At 33.5% G+C, this 15,536-nt stretch overlaps 2 protein-coding genes across 3 annotated transcripts; both read left to right on the top strand.

Moving 5' to 3' along the window:
* LOC118046479 (PHD finger protein MALE STERILITY 1) lies at positions 1 to 2,736 on the top strand. Its single transcript, XM_073411918.1, has 3 exons — positions 1 to 287; positions 888 to 1,166; positions 1,269 to 2,736. Exons 1-3 carry the CDS (start codon positions 1 to 3, stop codon positions 2,641 to 2,643), a joined length of 1,941 nt encoding a protein of 646 aa, XP_073268019.1. The 3' UTR covers positions 2,644 to 2,736.
* Positions 2,737 to 10,288: 7,552 nt separating this feature from the next.
* Positions 10,289 to 12,843, top strand: LOC118046480 (zinc finger protein SHOOT GRAVITROPISM 5). Of its 2 annotated transcripts, none has more exons than XM_035055402.2 (3): positions 10,289 to 10,757; positions 10,938 to 11,337; positions 11,952 to 12,843. In XM_035055402.2, the coding sequence occupies exons 1-3, from the start codon at positions 10,643 to 10,645 to the stop codon at positions 12,700 to 12,702; spliced, it is 1,266 nt and encodes a 421-aa protein (XP_034911293.1). In that variant the 5' UTR covers positions 10,289 to 10,642; the 3' UTR covers positions 12,703 to 12,843. The 2 variants fall into 2 exon arrangements, with proteins under 2 accessions (XP_034911293.1, XP_034911294.1); XM_035055403.2 differs by having other exon boundaries at positions 10,289 to 10,821.
* The last annotated feature ends 2,693 nt before the right edge of the window (positions 12,844 to 15,536 follow it).

Genomic DNA, 15,536 nt, shown 5'->3' with positions numbered 1-15,536 from the left:
ATGTCTTATCTGGACCTAATTAGCAGCAAGAAAAGGAAGAGAGAAGAGAGAGTGTTCAGGTTCAAGATTTTTGGTGAAAATGGCTACCCAGTTGAGTTTGATGGGTCATTCCAACAAAATATCAAAAAGCTTCTTGAACTTGGCCATTTTGAGAGAAATATTTGCAGTATAATGCCAAGCTGGTCATTTAAGCTTGAAGTCATACGCCAACCTTCTTTTCACATCTTGTTGTTTGTTTTCGAGGAACCAATTGAGGCATCGCCAGAACATCATTGCAAGCACTGCCAGTATGTTGGTGAAGTCTTGATTCCCTAGTTCAGTGCTTTAATTCTCTTTCGTTACCTACATTGAATAAATATTTTGGTTTCTGTCTTGAACAAGACAGAATATTGACTCCTTAGCATTCTAGAACTCGTGATAACATTCTATATATAGTAGTTGGTTTGGCATGCATGCAATATGTGCTTAATTTATTAGTCAAACGATTTCTTGCCTTGCATAATTAAGAAAAGAAAAACAGTTAAAACCAAACACGGGCATATGGTATAATGTTGCTAGTAACTAGTAAAAACTGATTATGGCACTTTGTCCGAGTTTATATATATTGCAGAATCATGCATGACATTAACTAGCTCTGAATCAGCTTCAATTTGAGAACCTGATTTATAGATGTCTTTTCTAACATTCTTACATAGGACGCATGATGTTGGTGCGGTACTGTAATCTTTTTACTAAGGACATTTGCTTAAATTCTTTATTAGACGATCCATCTCCCAAGTTAATCTATGCTTTTTGTAAGCAATATGCATGTTGCAGACTAAGAATATATACATGATAATTGGTGTGTTTTATTCTCTCACTAAGCTGGTTGTTCCTTTATGATATAGCTCAGGCTGGGGTCAGAATATGATTTGCAACAGGAAGTATCACTTTGTTCTACCTTCGAAGGACATGGAAGCAGCTTTTTTGAACTGTCAAGATGGGGCAATTTCAACAAAAGACAACTTCAATTTATTGCAATTACAGGGCCATGTCATGCATGGTATCTTCCACTCTAATGGGTTCGGGCATTTGCTGTGTGTCAATGGGATGGAAGGAGGTTCCAACTTGGCTGGATGCCAGATCATGGAATTTTGGGATCGGTTGTGCACGGGATTGCGAGCAAGGTTAGGCATCTATCTCATAGTTTTTTATTTAACTATTTGTCACTTATGAGAATTCTGTAGTAGTTTGTGAGCTTTGCTTATAAGAACTGGCTTAACATGTAGGAAAGTGAGCTTGAATGACATTTCACAGAAAAGAAGCATGGAATTGAGACTACTCCACGGTGTAGCATTCAGTGAACCATGGTTCGGTCGCTGGGGTTACAAATTCGGGCGTGGAAGCTTCGGGGTCACTCAACCAATGCACCAGAAAGCCATTGAAACCATACAAGGCATGCCCTTATGCATACTTGTCCATTATCTTGGGAATTCTAATCATCATATTCCAGTCATTCTCTCTAGGTACCAAACGGTATCAGATCATTCTTTGGTGACACTTGGTGACCTTTTCCGCTTCATGTTAGAACTCAAGACCCACCTTCCAGAAGAAAATTGTGTCGATAGCCATATTGTGAAACCTACCTGTAGATGGTCTCCAAAACGAGTTGAAATGGCAACAAGGGTGATTGTGGAAGCTCTAAAAAGGGCTGAATTTAGGTGGGTTTCAAGACAAGATGTTAGGGACGCTGCTCGTGCCTATATTGGCGACACGGGTTTGCTAGATTTTGTGCTAAAATCACTCGGAAACCATGTAGTAGGGAATTATTTAGTTCGGCGCTGCTTGAATCCAGTAACAAAGGTTTTAGAGTATTGCTTGGAAGATGTCTCAAATGTATATCCTGAACAACAAGGTTTGGTCATCAACAATTCAAAAATGAAGGGTAGATACAGGATGACAAGGCCTCAACTAATGAAGGACATGCTCTACTTGTACAGATGTATCCTCAAAGACCAAAAACCAACAATGAACCAAGGGATTCTTAGCGCAATACCAGCAGCTACGGGGATAATTCTTGACACCAAATACCTTGTCAAAGAATATAATGGCGAGCTGCCATGGAAAATTCATCACACCGGCCATGAAGAAGCTGGGAAAATGACACTGTATTGCACGGTTTTTTTAAGAGACAAACAAGAGAGCAATGAAGTGATGAAAAAGGCAATGCCACCATTGGAATGCATCACCTTGAAAAACAACGCTACCTTCAATGAACTTAAGCTAGAAGTGGAAAGGAAGTTCAGGGAATTGTACTGGGGATTGAAAAGCTTCGTTGTAGAGTCAATAATGAACTTGAATGTGAAGGGCACGGATTTGGTTTCCGAACTAGTTGAAGTAGGTCAAAAAATTGTGTTCGAGGGGAGCAACACAGAGAGCGGGACAATCAACGAGTTAATATATGAATGTGGCGTTAATAACCGAGTCGTAGATTGTGCCTGTGGAGCCAAAGAAGATGATGGTGAGAGAATGATATCATGTGATATCTGTGAAGTTTGGCAGCATAGTAGATGTGTTCAAATTCCAAATAATCAGGAAATGCCTCCTATATTTCTCTGCAGCCGCTGTGAGAAGGAAATCATGATTTTACCATCTATGCCATAGCAATTGTATATCCTTTTTCTTTCCCTTGAGAAAGTTAAATGCAAGTCGCCTTATGTGACTTTAGAATTTAGCCTGGCTCCTATCTATGTTGTTTGTGTTTTCATGGTGTCATCGAAGCAAGCACGCTTCCATTATGTAGTCAGTCTACACTTTTCTTTTCCTTTTTCTTTTCACTTCGTCTTATATTTGTTTTTCCTTAATGTTATATAGTTTATGCTCTGCTATCTATTCCTGGGATCGATCTTTTATACGTGTTTGAAAATGTAATTATAGTTATATTTTAAAATGTTTTTTATTCAAAAAAGTATATTAATAATATTTTTTTATTTTTTTTAAAAATTATTTTTAAAATCAGCACATCAAAATAATTTAAGAACATAAAAAAATATTAATTTAAAATTAAAAAAAAAAATTATTTTTTAAAAAGTATTTTTAAATCATAGAAGAAGGTTCATGATAGAAGGCGGGTGTTGATTGGGCTACAATTGCCTTAAAACCGGACTTGCATAGCTAGGGCCACAGAGAATAAACAGTGCTAAAAGCCCAAACTATAGTCCATCCAATGATTACCATGCATCTTCAAACTTCAAAGTAATCCACCCAGAAAAAAAAAAAAAAAAAAAAAAAAAAAAAAAAAAACCTTCTTCAAAGATGAGGTATGGATTCCAGAAATTTTCTTAGAGAAAAAATAAAGAAAATGCTGAATGGATAATGTGGGGGGATAAAAACAAGAAGAAGAAAACCACCACGTCTTGGTGTCTATTTTTAAAATAGCCACCTTCAAGGCTCAAGGAAGGACTAGTAAAATATGGAATCTTTCATCAGGTACTATTTTGGTATCGATCAATAATTCAAGAGAGACAACGGGCAGCTCAAGTTTTGAATTCTAATCATCACGACGATTTGAATTTAAAAATTTATATAATTATTAATTTTAAAATATAAAAAATTAGTTGATATATATATATATATATATATATATATATAAACTAATCTGAATATTTATAATTAATAAAATAATAATAATAATAATTCAAGAGAGATCAAATATACAGATTTTACCCTACCAAAGCCTTGATCGTTGGATACGGTGGCTGAACTTTTTCAGAGTACTTCTTAAACTTGTGAAATTATATATCACACAAGTATACTGTTACACTAATTCAATTTAATTTGGAACACCTTCAAGACAGGACCCTTTATTTAACAAAATCATGATAATTTTATTAGCAGTAGAGCTTCATATGACTCAAGCACAGATTTATAACATTCAACGTTGAAAGCTTGTTTATCAATCGTGAGCTTTATAGCCCCAACTCATAAATATCTTCGTCTCGTCACTGATCTGGATCACACGATCGCATGATAACACGATGCATGTATAAAGATCAGGAGATAAAAGAAAATAAACTATAGTTAATTATAATTTATGCATTGTATCTGGGAAAACAGAAATTGATATTTACCAAATAAAAACCCGAATTTCCTTAAAAAAATTCAAACATGTAGGAAGCAAGAGCCCAAACCCATATCCGAAGCTCTATTATAAACCGTAAAGAATGATGGGTAGTCAATCCGATGAAGCCCCCTGTTTACTATTGCATTTTAAACGGGGGAGGGGGTAAAATTTAAAAATTCTGTTTTATTTCAAAAAAAAATTATTTTTTTAAATTGTTTTGATAGGTTGATATTAAAAATAATTTTAAAAAATAAAAAAATATATTATTTTAATATATTTTTATAAAAAATATTTTAAAAAATAATATTTAATAATCCTATAAATAAATAAAAATTATGAAACTATGAAGTTCAGTAGTTGTGGGTGATTTCTTGAAATTTTCTGGGCTTGCAATAATGAGAGAGAGTGTTGATGTCCGAACAAATGTACACCAAAGCACAAGAGCCCTGTATGCTTTTTCTATCTCAACAAAAATATAAAAGCTTTCGCACGTTTGTTTGTAATAATTGTTTACTGTAATTAAATTTAATTATAGTATTTAATTTAAATTAAATAATAAATAAATTGAATTTAAATGATGTGACGTGCCAAAATTTGAAGAGGACTCGCTTTATTGACTTTCAAGGAAGGAACTCCCTTAAGGCACAAGCATTTGTCTTTATCTTTCCTAGCCTTTTATCTGCTTTTTATCCCTTGGTAACTTTCCCCCCTACGTCTTTTAATTATTCATAACAGAGCACGTTGGCTTTTCAGGCCCTGACAGTACCTACCGGAGAAAATGGCAGTCTCTTTCTCTCCCGGACAAAAAAAAACATAAAAAACAATTGAGAGCACAAAAGAATCTCTAGAAAACAAAATGAAAGTTCCATGAAGGTGAGAATACAAACAAAGTGAAACAAACAAACAAAATATTATCTCCAATGCCTCGAAAGCAAGTAAAAGGGGCATATATGCCATGGGATCCTGGATTGCATCGATCTGGATCCTTTATCCCAGCTTTGGTTCACTTCTTAGGAAACTTACAATCCTAAACAAGACAAAGGCCTCAGGTTTCAGTGCAGTAACCGCGGGCTTCTACTTGCAGTAACCCAGGTCTCATTATCTGCTCTCTTCTTCCCTGTTCTCCGCTCTCCCTGGATGATGCATCGACTGCATGTTCAAATTCAAGCAAGCAGTAAAGAACGTACCTGAAAATCTCTAAAATGGTTTGCTTACGAGTTTCAAGGGGTGAAGTTTAACTGTTGGGAAGGAAATCAAGCCAGTTGGAGTGTTGCCAAGAGTCAACAGATTGTTTAGAATATGATTTACGAGTTTAAGCTATACTTTAATTTAATTTGGTTGATTAAACTAAGAGAAAAATCATCACGTTTATGTGGGAATCCTGGACAATTGGGAAGGATGATTGCCACCTACTTGCTTTTTTTAATGCAGCATGTGTTCACGGTCCTTATTCCATCGTCGACTTCTTATTCTTTCCATGCCCGACAAACAAATACAGGCATCTTCTCTCCTTTCTGTCATGATTGTTGAATACAATTATCTCCGCTCAGCTGTCATTCCCAATTTGCATTTTATAAAGTAGGAGCATTTTTTAGGGTAACTGATTTTCAAGTTATTAAAGGTTTTGTTAAAGTGATTTTTCTTTTTTTTTACTCGATGATCGATACTGAATATTCTTTGATAAGCTTTCACGTTAATTCTTGTGCCTAAACGGCAATGAAAATTATATTTTATATATTCTTTTACTGATGCAACCAAGACCTGGAAAAAGAAAAACACAACCCATGTTGGATTTTAAAACTATGAAAAGTAAGATTTACTTGTCCTAGTTAGAGGACCAGTTTACGTCGAGGGTCGTATAATTGTTTCCAAAATTATTTTTCAAACAGTACTCTCAAATGGATATGTTTTTAATTATTTTTGTTGGCTGCAATCCCTTCTCATTGATGGATCTTAGGGGTATAGAATTATTTTTTTTCCCTCGTATAACTATTTGCAAAAATACATATTTGATTTCAAAATTAAATTTGAGTTATTCAAATACTAATTAGTTGAATGATTTATTCTGAGGTTTATATATATTATTTATTTATTATTATTATTATAATTTGAAATTCGCTTTGGAAGCCAATGAATGTTCACTGTAAGGAATGCTAATTATTTTATTTACGATGAAACTAATTTATCCTAATATAATTAATTTATTTTTCTATTAGACCCATTCTTTGTAAAATTTTACAATAATTTACCGGTAACCTTGTGCTTGAAAAGCAGAAAAGAAAATGGCCCTATTTTTTCTTATATAATGAGATGAGTTTCAAAATTAATTATGAATATGACTTAATATTATATCATATAAAAAATAATAATCCACGTATGGTCACAGAAGAAAGAGAAGTAGAGGGGTCTAGCCCTCTATATTAAATTATGTGTAAGACTGATATAATTAATTTCAATAAAGAAATTTCACAGAATAATAAAAGTAAAAACCCAGACATTTTATAAAAACAAAATTAACTCAATTGATTACAGATATGAAAATATATGCAAATTAAGTTTTGCATGTTCTGACTTGACAAAGCCAATGAGCCAAAGTTATCAAATAGAGTTATTGAGTCGTCGGCCGATGGCCCAAAATGCGCCCTAAATTCCGAAAGGAGCTTAGTTTTCTCTTGCAGAGATGCTGGTTATATGGTCTATCCATTTATTTAATATTTGCTAAAAATATTCCATTTCTCGTGCTTCATGTTCTAAATCTTTATCAAGGGACCTGCTAATCTTTCATGTTGTATCCTCGTGTCTAAAGTCTTTAATTATGCTTGCTTAAAATGTCAAAGTCTGTGATACACATATATGCTGCAACTTTAAAGGACTTTACACACGGGAGTTTGGTAGTACTGTTATTGTAATTGTTTTTTAAAATATTTTTTATTAAAATATATATTAAAAAAATAAAAAATTTTATTTTAAATATCAATATATTCAAACAACCTGAAAATTAAAAAATAAATTAAAAATTAAAAAAATAATTTTTTTAAAAAATATTTTTGATAAGTAAAAATAAACGGGGTAAATTCCCCTTGTTTTTGGGATCAGTAACGGGAGATATGGAACTCCTCTTAACTCGGTGTCGTGTCAAATCAGCTCCTCGTCTACTTTTAGAATTTATCTGATGCATGTCCAAAAAAACGTGAGACCTGGTTCCTCATCAAAAAAAAAAAAAAAAAAAAGAGTCAAGAAGTCTAGAGAAAATGAGTAACAATTCTTTTACATTTTCTTTCACTTGGTGACACAACAGGGCCCTGTATTTGGGTCGACTGAATCATCCTAACGCAGTACATATCTCTGTCGAGAAACTCTACTTTTATTCTATTGTTGAAAAAAAAAAAAAAACAGGACAAGTTTCATTTATGTCAAATTAAAACTTTTCTAATGTTTTTAAATTATTTTAACGTATTAATATCAAAAATAAATTGTTAGTGAAGCATTTTAATAATAGTGATCTATATATAGAATCTTATGAGTAAGAGTGCAAAATTTCTTACAGAAATAATAATAGTGAACCGTTTTTACCGTGAACGAGCGCACAATTATGTCATGTAAGGATGAATTATTCTGGCAGATGTTTCAATATCCTGGTAGCTTGTGAAATAAGGCTTTTCAGAAGGCGTCGTTCCGTCAAGTGACGTTGTCCTGATGAATTCATGGAGGCGTTGCTCTAACTTGTAAAATGAGAATTTAGTTTTGAGTGGCGAGGCGTGAAAACTCGTGTGGCGTGCTCTGTGTTAGAAAGGAAGAGCCGCCATTTCAGAGGAACAATGAAAAGCATTTAGACTTTCTCGGCATTACAGGCCTCGTCTGTGAAAAAGACATTTAAAAAAAATTATTTTTTTATTTTAAATTAATATTTTTTATATTTTTAAATCATTTTAATATACTAATATTAAATATAATTTTTAAAAAATAAAAAATATTTTTTTTAATACATACCTGAGTAAAACATATTTTAAAAAATAACTATAATCATATTTTTTTTTATTATGACTAAAAAGGAAAAGGCTTTTTTTTTTAGGATGGGGATCTAGTAGAAAATAATTCTTAGGAGATTTAATAGAGAATTGGATGATATATATAGTTGGGTGATGAACACGTCCTCTGTCCAAGTTTCTACCGAGTGGTACAGTAGAAAAAAATATTTTTAAATTTAAGATACAATTAAGCTTCAAATGAAGAAATCTCACAAATCTAATGGTGAAGGGTACAGGTCTAATAACACAAATAACGCGTTAATTTAAGATCTTTCATTTTATGGTGATCTTGTGGCATTATGTAAATCCAGCTACTATCTCTTTTCTTCTCTATTGTTTTTTCAACCTGGTTTTTACTTGTTTTTCTAGTCAAATCAAGTTAATACTTGATTTTTTTAAAAAAAAAAGATACACGGTTCAAAAGTGGTCACACCTAAAATTGAAAGTTGAAGGGATTATAATTATGATTATACAAAGAACTAAAATATAATGGTGTTTTTGAATAGTGAATTCGCTGTTTTTTTTTTTTAAAAGACTTTCTCATTTGTTGGTGGCTGTTGTAATGTGGCATTTTAATTTGCTATATTTTATTTTAAAAAAAAAAATATTTTTCAATTTTATTCTTTTATATCACATTTTTTTTAGACCTTTCCTCCATTTTGCATTTTCTAGCATATTCATAGTTTTAAACATTGTTGCATTATTTATTCAGCATCAATTTTCTGTTGCAAAAAATAGCAATTAAGATATAAGAAACAAATTTTACATCCAAGAAAATAAAAGCTCACTTTTGTGATTTTGTATAAATTAGGCATCAAAATCAATGCAAGAAAAGAGGGAGAAGAGAAATGAATTGCCAGAGTCACTCATGTTACACGTTGGAAGGAATATCCCATCAAGAAGATTCAAAAGCATCAAGGACGCGTTTGAGCTCAAAGAAAACCACACGTGCCTCTACAATGCAATTGCTTTGCTCACTCACACCAGATACCCGTCTTTTCCTTTTCATTCTATTTATTCCTTGATTCTCTAATAATTATTTAAATTAGATCTTGATTCTCAATTAACTCTTAAATTTATTTTTGAATTTCATCACAGTCAAATCCAATAATAACCTAATTGAAAAGAGAAGAAGATAAAAGAAAAGAAGGAGAAAATATACTCCCGTCTCTAAGAAAATTTATTGTGCCCATGTTTCATTATCCAATTTATATATTTTAAAATATTATTATCTTATCCACAGTACAATACGAGCACATAACTAGTTATAACAAAACCTAAACCTAGGAGATTTTGTAGGTCTTCTTTAGGTCTTTCGATTATCCAATTTCATTTTAGGCCTTCAAACTTTCATAAATTTCATTTTGCTCCCTTCAAAATTTGAAAATGTTTTACCAAGTCTTAAACTTTACATTCACGAGGAGGCATGGGCAAGGACAGGATATAAAAAAACTGGTGTCTGGTACGGAAGATTCAGGATACGTACATACAATATATATGAAGTTTTTCAGCAATAAGACTGTTAAAGCCACATTTTTCATTTCCTTGGATAATATTCCATCAATTATTATTGAAGTATATTGTTTTGTAAATCGACACGTACATAGAATTTTAAGAAAATCATTATATTTTAACCGGCTAGCCTCCCATGCGTATCCCATCTAGCTTTGTTCCTCCTTTTTTTTTTTTTTATTATTTTTTTTAATATCTAACTGTGACGAGAGGAGGAGTATGATGTGATGTCACGTGTAAGAGAGCTCTGGACTGCATTTATTCATACAAATTACAGTTACAGTGTGATGTGAATAATGACTGTTTGTTTAGATGTGGAGAAGGATGTTTTTTTTTGTTTCTGTCAAAAATGTTCTGAGCGTGTGGGTTTAAAAGATGATTTGCCTGTTTGTTTGTATATTTTAAAAATAATTTTAATTTTTTAAAAAAATTAAAAAAATTTAATATTTTCAGGTATTTTGATAAGTTGATATTAAAAATAATTTTTAAAAAATAAAAAAATATTTATTTTAATATATTTTCAAATAAAAAATAATTACAATTAAACTCACATGCTAGCAGGTCTTACGCAATGGTGATTGGGTCAGCACCTCTCTCTCATATCTGTAATGTATTAAACAGTAGATGGAGCTTTGTATACAAGACTTTGCCTCTCGATCTTTACCTGATCAAGATGCGGTGAGGGTCAATGAAACAACGACAACAACAAAACTATAAGAAACCTCACGGCTAAACAGAAAAGCTAAAAGAAAGAAAGAAAAAAAAAAGGTTGATTTCAGAAAGCAAAGAGCTTTTCTTTCTTCTTCTTTCTATCTTTCTCCATGTTCTCCCTAGCTAGCTCTTAGCTCTCTCTCTCTCTCTCTACCCATTTTCCTTCTTTTAGCATCAGTAAAGCTGAAAACCCCACTACACCAAAAATACTCCCAACTCCTGTACAGCTAAAGATTGATTTGTTTCACTTCACCTCCAAAAAAGCATATAGTCACCTAAACCCCCACCCATGCTAGACAGCATCACCACTTCAACTGCTCCTTCTCCTTCCTCTGATCCCTTCACGAGTTCCTTAGATAATGGGCTCGCCAATAAAAGAAAAAGAAAACCTGCAGGCACACCAGGTAGGAGCACTCCAAGGGCAAAAAAACAAGAATAACCCACATATCGAAACTCTCTATCCTTTGTGTATTCATCTCATTTCACTTCACTTCACTTCTTCTTGTGCAATCTAATTCATGGGTTCTCTTTCTTATTCTAATCTGCTTAATTAATCCTTTTTCTTCGTATGTTTTAAAAAATAGATCCAGATGCAGAGGTTGTATCTCTATCGCCCAGGACCTTACTGGAATCAGACAGATATGTCTGTGAGATCTGTAACCAAGGGTTTCAAAGAGACCAGAACCTACAAATGCATAGGAGAAGGCACAAGGTACCATGGAAATTACTGAAAAGGGAGACACAAGAAGTGAAGAAGAGAGTTTATGTATGCCCTGAACCAAGCTGCTTACACCATGACCCTTGCCATGCTTTAGGAGATCTTGTTGGCATAAAGAAGCACTTTAGAAGGAAGCACAGTAATCACAAGCAGTGGGTTTGTGAGAAGTGCTCTAAAGGTTATGCTGTTCAGTCTGATTACAAAGCTCACCTCAAAACTTGTGGTACAAGAGGTCATTCTTGTGACTGTGGCCGTGTATTTTCCAGGTACCCTTTTTTTTCTTAGTAATCCAACCCTAAAAAATCCCCACGAGCATAGAAGGGCATGTTTTTCCTTTTAGGGATTTTCATCTTGCTGTTGGTTTTATGATAATGATCCCACAAAACAAAAGCGAGTCTGTTTTTATTTTTCTAAATAATCTTTCACTTGGCTGTACCAAATCCAAGAATGATTTCCATTTCTGTAGTACATGACTTCATGAATGCCTATATAAACGATCTAGGCCAACCAATGTCAGTTCAAGGAGCTGTGAGTGCATCACTGTTCCCCAAGACAGTTTCCATTATAGAAGTAAAACCCAATTAATTACTTGTAGCACGGAAACAAACTGTGCGCTCGTTTTGCACACACAGACCCCATCCCACTTCTTTGTCAGTCTATATGTATTTAATATATAAACCTTGTATGGTCAATTGTGCATATCCTTGAGCATTTTTATAATGCTTGTTTCTTAGCATCCCTACACGTAGAGAACCTTAATTATGCCTCCTTGACCTGGTTGTAAATGCCTACCTTGGCTATTAAAAGACACCAACAATAATCCACGCCGTTAAACTAATTAACAATCACTTTCAACCAGTCACGTTCCTTGTCTTTTTAGGGTGGAGAGTTTCATCGAGCACCAAGATGCTTGCACAGTGAGGCGAGCCCAGCCTGAAGTACAGGCATTGCAGCCGGCCTGCTCATCCAGAACCGCCTCAAGCACCAGCCCTTCAAGTGATGCCAATTTTAGCATAGTTCCGTTACCAGGGATACCAATGTCAAAGGCAACCGAACCAGTTTACTTGTACTCGGATAGAAATGATGCATCCACTAGTCAGCAAGAACACAATCTTGAACTTCAGCTCCTACCATCTTCAAGCACTCACTTGCCACAAAACCCTGACGAGGGTTATGCTACAAATTTGAAGCTTTCAATAGGGTCAAGTGATAGTTCCAAAAAAAACGAACAATTCAAGGCCATTATGGATCCAGGTGGTCCGAAAAGAATTTATGAGCCTACACTAGAAGCAGCAAAGTTAGAGGAGTTTGCTAATGAACAGTTGAGGTTGGCTATAACTGAAAAGGCCTTTGCTGAGGAGGCTAGACAACATGCAAAGAGACAAATTGAGATGGCTGAACTGGAATTTGCAAATGCGAAGAGGATAAGGCAACAAGCTCAAGCTGAGCTTGAAAAGGCTCAAGTTTTGAGAGAGCAAGCTACAAAGAAGATTAGCTCTACCATTATGCAAGTCACCTGCCAAGCTTGCAAGCTACAATTCAAACTATCAACGGCTGCTGCACCGGCAGACGAAACCTCCCTTGCTATGAGTTACATGTCCTCAGCAACTACTGAAGGGGACGGGGAGTGATACCCCAAAAATTTCATCCAAACTGTATTAATCAAACCTTCTCTCTTTGTTTTGTTTTTATATTTGTTCATTTAAATTGTCTGTTGTAACTTGTAAAAAAAAAAAACTCTCTGCCTATATCAAACTTGGTGTTTTTGACCATTGTTGCTAGTTAAACTAAACTGGGATGTGGGATGGTGTAACAGTACATTTGTACTGGTTTAATATAAATATCTTCATTTATTTGAAAGAAAAATAGCTAGCCAGACACCATTATATGAGGTTTCAGTTTGTTTTTTTTTTTCCTGAGCAAGAATTATGAGGTTCCATACATAATGACCCATATATATGCAGTGCAATATTTAAAAGGAGATTCCAAGGAAAAAACTGATTCTTACAGTTACAGAGACCACAGAGAACTCTCATTCATACCATTGTAAGAGGACAGGATGTCTCGTGAATACCTAACTTGATAAATTTGTAGTTTCTTAATTATAGGACCGAAATGCTTCAAATCTTTGTTTGTTTTTTTTTTTTTATGTACATACTCTCCTAATTCCATGTTTATTACTAATAAAGATGGAGACTTCTCTCCGGAGACATGATCATGATTAATATGATAGCTTCTATGCAAAAAACACCTTCTTGAGTACTATCCTTTTTTGCCTAGCTAATAATTAAGTAGCTTGTCAATTGGCATGTGACCGTTGGTTTGAATATGCATTTAATTATGTTTTGGATTAATATATAAAGAATAGAATTGTGTCAACAAAAGGTTTAATCATGGGAGATGGAGGGAGCCGACTTAAAAATTACATCCATGGATCTACGATTCATGCACAGCTTTAAAGGTTGGTAAACTAAAGCATGCATGTTGAACTGTCTGCGCGACCCTTTCTTAGTATGTAATCATGCATGACATAAGGATTAGTGGAAGTATGCCTCTAAGCGATTAGATTTCTTGGGACCATAGCTAGTATAAAATAGGAAGAACCTTTCAAGGACCCGTTTTTTAACCCAAATTCAATGTTAGTATAAGAGAGAATGAGAGAGAGACAAGAGAAAGGAAGAGTCTTTAAAGAGCGAGAAGGAAAGGGAATGTCATTTTCATTGCATTTGTGTCTCCTTTAAATGCTTATAAAAACACCATGTTTTTCAGCGCCACAGCTGAGATGGTTATAGACAGGCACTCGTCCCTCTCAACGTAAACAACACACAAACTTAAATACATAAATGTTTCTCCCCCTCTCTCTAAAACACACACATATCCTTTGAGAATCAGGAGGGGTTGCAGAATTATACCGCACAAGGGAGAGGGCACAGCAACTTTTGCATTTAATACAGAGGCCAATGCATGACTCCCAGTTCTAAGACCTGATTTGTAGTGGTTAATAATAAATAATAATGGCAGCAGCTGATTTTCTTTCATAGTTTAAGCCAAAACAAAAGCGAAATGAAGAGGCAAACAGATGCGCCAAAAGGCTAAAGGGTTTCCATTGCTTTCCTTGCTTTTTTCTTCCTTTAGTGGGACCGCTTGCTCCTCCTTCCCAACCTTTTAATGCACCTTCCTTCCAAGTTCTGTCCACTCGATAACGATCGGTGGCACTTCCGTTATTTTCAATCAGTTTTAGGGCTTCGCTTTTTTACAGCTATTTCTTCGTTTTATTATTTTTACGATTACTATTAATAAAACTGGGTGTTTTTTATTTCTCTTTCCTTTCCCTTTTAAATTTTTTCTTCTTCTTTCTATCAATTTTTTTTGGTTTTCTTTTTCTCCTTTTTCTTCCTCCACTCACGTAAATAGTGTATTTTTTTGGATTTTTTTCACTGTTCTTACTACTCATGGCATTGTTCATGGGAATAGAGCTTTTTTTTCTTGGCACTATTCACAATGAATTTTTTTCCACTTTTTTGTCTTCATGAACAGTATGTTCTTTGCTTTTCTTTTGTTATTTGCACTATTTTTACTGTACTGTTACACTTTTCTTTTTTTCCACTATTCACATGATCAATGCAATTTTTATTTGCACTATTCACATCAACAATCCATTTCTTCTTCTTTTTTCTTTTTTGCAAACCAAAAGGACTAGGGTGTTGTTCCATTTTTTTCCTTTTTATTTTACTATTGATGTAAACATAAACTATTTTTATTTTTTCCACCGATAGAAAATTATCAAATAGTAACCAATGAGATATTTTTCATTAGTATTTTCTAATAATAATAACAACAAAAATATTTTTGTCATAAATCTTCAACGTAATAACCTACAAAATAATTTTTATTAATATTATTTTTTTGTCATTAATTACTAATATAATTACCAATAAAACAAAATAAATAAATAAAATAAAAAAATATTATGTTGATGATTCCATTGTTAAGATGACACGTCATAATTTAAAGGTAGATTTTTTTTTATCGATGTGAATCAATTTTTTGATGGATTATGTTGCTATTAACGTGAACCAACTTTTTTTTTTTGGCATGATTTATATTATTCATGATATTTTTAATGTTAATACTGTAATTCTCTTTTTAATTTTTTTTATTTTCACTATTTACATGACCAATACAATTTTTGTTAGTGCTCTTCACATGTTGGTTTTTCTTCTCTCTCTTTTTTTCACTATTCACACGAACAATCTATATCCTTGGTTTTTCTTCTCTCTCTTTTCACTATTCATATCATCAATGCAATGTTTTTGGCAATTTTCACAGGAATAGTATATTTTTTTCCTTTTTTTCTTGCAATTTTTTCTCTCTTTTTTTTGTATTGTTCACATCAATATTCAATTTTTTTGTGTTTTACCCTTTTTTTTTCTTGCTCTATTTACATGAACATGAACAATGCAAT

This window comes from Populus alba, chromosome 10 (genome assembly GCF_005239225.2).
Source record: "Populus alba chromosome 10, ASM523922v2, whole genome shotgun sequence".
Classification (NCBI taxonomy): Eukaryota; Viridiplantae; Streptophyta; class Magnoliopsida; order Malpighiales; family Salicaceae; genus Populus; species Populus alba.
Note: the sequence above shows the minus strand (reverse complement) of the source record. Positions and strands in the feature narration are given on the sequence as shown.

Excerpts from the sequence above, each read along its gene's own strand:
- LOC118046479 (XM_073411918.1), top strand. The coding sequence starts at position 1 with ATGTCTTATCTGGACCTAATTAGCAGCAAGAAAAGGAAGAGAGAAGAG. Across the intron at positions 288-887 it reads CATCATTGCAAGCACTGCCA|CTCAGGCTGGGGTCAGAATA; the intron begins GTATGTTGGTGA and ends TTTATGATATAG. Across the intron at positions 1,167-1,268 it reads TGCACGGGATTGCGAGCAAG|GAAAGTGAGCTTGAATGACA; the intron begins GTTAGGCATCTA and ends CTTAACATGTAG.
- LOC118046480 (XM_035055402.2), top strand. The coding sequence starts at position 10,643 with ATGCTAGACAGCATCACCACTTCAACTGCTCCTTCTCCTTCCTCTGAT. Across the intron at positions 10,758-10,937 it reads AAAACCTGCAGGCACACCAG|ATCCAGATGCAGAGGTTGTA; the intron begins GTAGGAGCACTC and ends TTTAAAAAATAG. Across the intron at positions 11,338-11,951 it reads TGTGGCCGTGTATTTTCCAG|GGTGGAGAGTTTCATCGAGC; the intron begins GTACCCTTTTTT and ends TTGTCTTTTTAG.